Source organism: Monopterus albus, unplaced genomic scaffold (assembly GCF_001952655.1).
Source record: "Monopterus albus unplaced genomic scaffold, M_albus_1.0 scaffold72.1, whole genome shotgun sequence".
Lineage (NCBI taxonomy): Eukaryota > Metazoa > Chordata > Actinopteri > Synbranchiformes > Synbranchidae > Monopterus > Monopterus albus.
In genome coordinates, this window is record NW_018127952.1 from 2,510,590 (window position 1) to 2,517,206 (window position 6,617).

At 40.5% G+C, this 6,617-nt stretch overlaps 1 protein-coding gene across 1 annotated transcript in view; it reads left to right on the plus strand.

Annotated features, from left to right (window-relative positions):
* LOC109963348 (40S ribosomal protein S17-like) overlaps positions 1-6,543 on the plus strand; it is a 9,085-nt gene extending 2,542 nt beyond the window's left edge. Inside the window, exons 3-5 of the mRNA XM_020605799.1 lie at positions 2,709-2,814; positions 3,038-3,103; positions 6,433-6,543. Of these exons, the coding sequence (XP_020461455.1) occupies positions 2,709-2,814; positions 3,038-3,103; positions 6,433-6,510 (250 nt within the window). The 3' untranslated portion in view covers positions 6,511-6,543. The remainder of the gene's footprint in view (positions 1-2,708; positions 2,815-3,037; positions 3,104-6,432) is intronic.
* The last annotated feature ends 74 nt before the right edge of the window (positions 6,544-6,617 follow it).

The window sequence follows — 6,617 nt, forward strand, 5'->3', positions numbered from 1 at the left end:
GACCAGGATGGACAGGATTAGGAATGAGCACATCAGAGGGACAGCTCAGGTCGGCTGTTTTGGGGACAAGGTCAGAGAGTCCAGATTGAGATGGTTTGGACATGTGCAGAGGAGGGATAGTGGTTATATTGGTAGAAGGATGTTGGAGATGGAGCTGCCAGGCAAGAGGTCAAGAGGAAGGCCAAAAAGGAGATATATGGATGTGCTAAAAGAGGACATGAAGTTAATTGGGGTAAGAGTAGAGGATGCCGAGGATAGAGTTAGGTGGAAACAGATGATTCGCTGTGGTGACCCCTAACGGGAACAGCTGAAAGAAGAAGAACTGCTAAAATGATTTTTAGAAAGTTATATCAGAAAATATTTTAAATAAAATATCTAGCTGTTTACTTTTTACATAATACAAACTGCCATTTGAATTTCCTATCCCTAATAACATCTTGTGCCAACTAAATACTGTGCAAAGCAAATATGGTTTTAAGTGGCAAGTGTCACAGCTTTTATTGGTTAGTTCAGACAAAATGTAACACTTCAAAGAGCCAGAGTGTGCTGGTTTATAAAACTGTCTAAGTAGGAATAACATCTCAGGGTATAAGGGGGTAGCTGCCTATAACTGCAGGTTGTTGTTATTTGGGAGGTTTTGGGGTCTTATCCTGAATTAATAACGTGAGAGGGAGGTCTGCAGGGAACTTTGTTCGCAGGTTCATGGTAGTCAATGACTGAGTGAATATCTCTGCCAAAAAACCTCAAGCAGAGTTTGGAGCTTTAATACGTTTCAAGTATGCCACCTTAGTGTGAGAGGTTAAGCTTTAGCATCCAGGGGTTAGCATATTGTGGCCTTCATACACATGCAACCTGTAACTGGCACCTTACTTATGTAAATGCATAATCAATATTGCAGTCTCTCGGTTATCATTATATGGCCATGAAGCCGAGTTAGTATCACTGTTGCACTGTAGGTGAACTGCTGACTCATCACTGTGGCCTTTTTAGGAACATGATCTTACACACAGGTACCTTTAGTTTGGTTGATTGATAAATAACAATACATTATGTATTTGCACTTTACCCCCACTTTACTTTGAGCTTCAGGTGAAGTTTTTGCACAGAGTGTATTTTGGCCCCAACGACTAAGAGCTATTCTAAAGAAGATAGGGGCACATTAATATTGTTTTAAAACCAATTTGACAAATCCCAAACTGTTCCTTTAATTAACCTACACTATCATGAGTAGAGAGCAGGGGTGCCTGATCACAGTTGAGCTACAGAGATTAATCCATTAGATAAACAGGAGATCGGCAGAAAATGAATCAGCAACTAGTTTGATAATCATTGAACAGTTTTATCAGTTTTCAAACAAAATTGCCAAACATTCTCTGGTTTCTGCTTCCTAGATGTGGGGACTTGCTACATGACAGTAGTAATGGGCAGATGAAGCTTTGAGGCAGTAGTGACTGATTTTAACAGGCTAGTCTCTTGCAATAAAAACCCCAGCAGCCTGTGTGTTATTAAATCCATAATATTTTTGTTCAACAGTGCAGCGTTAATGCTAATGCACATGAAATGACAGTAAACTATATATTGGCAGCTTCTGAAGCACTAGTGAGGTTTAAAGCTTCAGATGCCATCAGTCATATGGGTTTCCTCATTTGATACAAGCATCGACTCAGCATATCGAAACGTTGCGCCTCAGTGGAGCGAGGCAAGCTTCATTATCATCTGCCCATCTCTACATGACAGTGTCATGAATGTCTTTGGTTTTTGGATTTCGGGAGGAGCGGTGCAATAATGACACGAAAACAAGCACAGTCAAGCCCCGGAATGGACGGTCACCCCAGTACTCCGCCGGTACCTATGGAGCCAAAATGGCCGCTGTGCAGCTCAGTAGTGTTTGTTTGGCTGGCTCATGCTGCATTCAGGGAATATCAGAGGAATGGTAAAAACAATAAAATACCCGTTACCCTGTTGGCCATCAAATAAATATACTAAATTTGTTATGTATTTGTAGCAGTTTAAGAGGTAGATACAAACAAATAGTGCTTAGCCCCTGTAAATGTACGTGAATGGTTTGTATTAAAGGGCAATAGGCTATTTAATTTAGTTCAGTTTAACTACCAGCGGTGGTGCGTTTGCAGCCTTCCTTTCATTAGATAGACTTGTCTGTACTATTTATTGGAACAGTAATAAAGAGCATTTACTCAAACACTGTACTTAAGTATAATTCTGAGGTATCTGCACTGCACTATGCCTTTTTTGGTTTGCTACTTCATACTAACTGCACATTTTAGAGGCAAATAATTTACTTTTTAGTAAACTATCTTTAGTTACTAGTTAACATTTTAAATGCAGACATTTTACTTTTAACATAGTGTTTTTACTCTCTGGTTCATCCATCACTGGGTGTCATAGCTATAAAACGGAAAGCAGAGAATAAGAGCAATTGTTTTCGTTTGGCCCGGTCTGCATCCGCTGAGAATTTACCAGAAAGGATCATGACTGATATGCACGTCTTTAGCTTAATGCAGATTGTTTTTGTGTGTTCTTGGCTCAACAAGAATTTTAATTTGTATTCAAGTTATGTCTTAAAACATCACGATTGCAAATATCAGCCCCCTGCTGCTCTTGGCATCAGGTACCCCAAAGCAAGTTCAACTTGCAGTGTAGTCTTTTGTCAACTTGTTCCATATACTCATAACTACTTTGTGTCTCAGGTATGTGACACACCTGATGAAGCGTATCCAGCGTGGTCCAGTTAGAGGAATCTCCATCAAGTTGCAGGAGGAGGAGCGAGAGAGGAGGGACAACTATGTGCCAGAGGTCATTTCACCCTCTTTGCTATGTTTCATGAGATGACAAAGTTGTGGCTTTGCTTTGGAAACTCACATATACAGTATGTCTCATAGTTTTTATTGATGGAAGTAGGAATACTTCAAAGTAGGCTGCACAGCCTTTTTTAACTAGCCTGCTGTCTATCAATTGTTACTTTCTGAAAGGTTGGACATGGTTATGCATCTGATTTGTTTTTTCTCTTGTCCTCTAGATTTCTGCTCTGGACCAGGAGCTCATCGAGGTGGATCCAGACACAAAGGAAATGCTCAAGATGCTTGTAAGAGTAAAACTTATCACTACTTTTCATATTTAAAGACAATTGTTGTGCAAAGTCTTTACATAGAGTTGGCTATTATGACATTGTCAAAGAACTGTGAGGTGTAACGTACCACACATTAATGATGGCTGTTTAATTTATGTCTGTGAGCCAGTATAGGGGACAGAACACACTGGAGAGGGAAAACAATTCATCTCACTCCATTGACTGAGTAGGGATGGGACTATATATAGCGATATAAAAACATCACAATGCATCTTAGTCTAGTGATATACACCACTCAGGCATAACATTATGGCCACCTGTATATCTGTATGCACTTCAATGCAACACTTCCATCTTAACATTTATGTTTATGAAGCTCAAAATGTTTCAGTTTTTGGTGATAGTCAAATGTATAAATTATTCATTATTGAGGTCCTAGTTAAAGGTGGTGTTGTACTGGACTACATTATATTCAGAGGTGTTTGTAGGGGTTCATGCACAGACGGTACTTATGTACTGTGCATAATATACCCACTCTGATGGTACTCTATTACATAGTATGTATTAACTTGAATCACTACAAATACCTCTGAATATAATGTAGTACAGTACACCACCACCTTTAACTCTGACCTCAATGATGAACATATAATTGAATTTATACATTTGACAATCTCACCAAAAACAAACATTTTGAGCTTCATAAACATAAATGTTAAAGTATACATGTTGCACTGAAGTGCATACAGCTGTACAGGTAGTCAATGTTATGCCTGAGCTGTGTATATCGTGCATTTTCCATACACGAGCAACTTCATATTTTTGGTGAATGAGACAGCCCGACAGAACGCAAGTCAGTATGTCCTTTACATAATCAAACCAGTGCTAGAAATGGGGAATAAAGTGCAAGCCATTCCTACATTGTTGTCATTGAATTTTTATCGTGATTGAATTGTACAAACCATATCATGCATCAAGTCAAATCAAGGAAGAAAAAAAAAAAAGCATTGTCCCATCTCTAGTATTAGTGCCTCTGAAAATTTGGTCTTTTTACAAAAAACTGAAAACTGCCTTAAAGCTACGGTGCGGTAAGACGCATTACCACCAAGGCAAAGAAGCCTGACTTTTAAAGGCTGCTGAACACACCCCCACCGAAGCTTTGACATAAGTGAGGCAGTCAAGTCAAATTTCCAAATGTCAGTTTAAGTTGCCATATCTGAGTTAAGCTAGACCATTTTGGCAGTATGCAAGTTGTTATAAGCCAGAAAGCTATGCAGTAATGTTTGAATGTGCCTTAGCTAACTACAATAGCTATAACACACAGCTAGTCAACGCTCCATTAACTACCACAACACTATCCCAACCACCAAATACCCTAAGGGGAACGTTGCTACAGCCTACCAGAGAAACATCAGCTCTGATCATGATTCAAGCAGTGCACACAATAATCCTCGTGTGATGCAGGAAAAACTATTCCACAGCAGTTGGACCAAATCTCTGTCTGCCTCAAAAGGACAAAATACAACCCAATCCAAACACATTAGCCACCTTGTCTCCCACAGACCAAATTACAAAATACGCACAAAGAACAAAAAGGGAGACAATGGAAAAGCACGTGACCAAATAGTCTAATTGAAAGCCACACAGCATTTAACGTATTAATCAGTACCAAACCTGGACAATGCTGCTCAAATAAGTATTATCCAGGACAAGCCTACATATTGTCATGACCCAGCACTTAGACCATGACAGAAGCAAGAGGCAAAGATTGCCAGTCAACTATTAGACAAGAGGCTGTTTAAACAGCAAGTTGTTAGCTATATGAGTAGTGTGGTATGGTGAAGGGTGCCAACAATCGGACAAATAAAACTAATGCTTGTTCTACCACGAGTCAAATTTACAGGAATGGGAGAGAAGTGAGGTCACTGACCGTGACTTTTTACCAACACAGTCGAATAAGGTAATCCTCAAGTTCAACTGGACAGTTGTGCCAAATTTGAAGAAATCCCCTCAAGGCATTCCTCACATATCACATTCACAAGAACGGGCCATACAGACGGACAACCTCAAAACGCAACACCTCTAGCCGTTACCATGGCTGGCATAGAGGCATAACAATGAAGCAGTGGCAGGCAAAGGCTGCAAAGCAGAGCACCCCCAAATGCCAGGAGTTAGAACTTTTAACTGCCTCACAATCTGCCTGGACCACACAGTTAATAGACCTGAAAAGATTGCCAGCAAACAAACGAGGATATTTAAACAGCAAGTTGTTAGTCAGCTATACGAGCAGTGTGGTATATTGTCGCAGTGTTCCAACAGAATCTGACCTGACAAAAGTACCACTTGTTCACTCATGAGTCAGATTTACAGGAATGGGACAAATGAGGTCACTGACCATGACCTTTGATCACCACAATCAAATCAGTTCATCCTCGAGTGCAACAGGACAGTTCTGCCAAATTTGAAGAAATTCCCTCAAGGCATTTACAAGACTGGGCTGCACAGACAGACAACCAAAAAAAACAGTCCTTCTAGACCTGGCTATCGCTGGCACAGAGGCTGAACAATGATGCAGCATCAGGTGAAAGCTGCAAAGCAGAGCACCCCAAAACGCCAAGCGGTTGAGCTTTTAACTGCTAAGGCAGCAGACCTAGGTGCTCAATCTATAAACCTGAAACGGAAGCTCAGACACCAACACTGGAAACACAGGCATATACACTAAACAATGCAATGAGCAGGGGCCCATGCCAACAGGGCTGACGTTGACTTTTTCCCACCACAGTCGAATCAGGTAATCCTAAAGTTCAACTGGACAGTTGAGCCAAAGTTGAAGAAATTCCCTTAAGGTGTTCCTGAGACATCACATTCACATGAATGAGATAAACAAGGTAACCTTAAAGGCAGTGGACCCAGGTGCTCACAATCTGCCTGGACCACAATCAAGAGACCTGAATGGGAAGCTCATGAACCTACACTAGAGAAAACACACACACACTAGACAGACGCACTGAGCAAGGACCATCACTTCTGCCAATTAGGTTTCAATTAATTGTCTATAAAACAAAAACTACAAATTTCCAATGCCTCAAGGTGCTGTTATCTGTTTTGTTTAGTCTGACCAACTTAAAACAAGTTTTGATAAGATGAAATGCTGACAAGTCTCACACTTAAGCTGGAACTATTCATTGTGGAGCTGAAATGATTGACAGAACACAGTTTAAAAAAATTTCAGTGTTCAGTCTTTCAAAAAATTGGGGAATCAGATTTGGGTCACTGTAACAGGTAATGTGAACATAGCCCAACAGTCCTCCATTTACTTGAATCTTTTTTTTCCCCTCTTGTAGGATCTCGGTGGCCTTTCAAACCTTCAAGTCACTCAGCCAACTATTGGAATGAACTTCAAAACACCACGAGGATTGTAGAATCATGTGAAATAAAGAGAAAATGCATAAGAATGGTCCTTTTTGTTAACCAGGAAGTGATGTTTACTTTCTCCCTACACAAAGTGGAGTGGGGGGGGGCGGGGGGG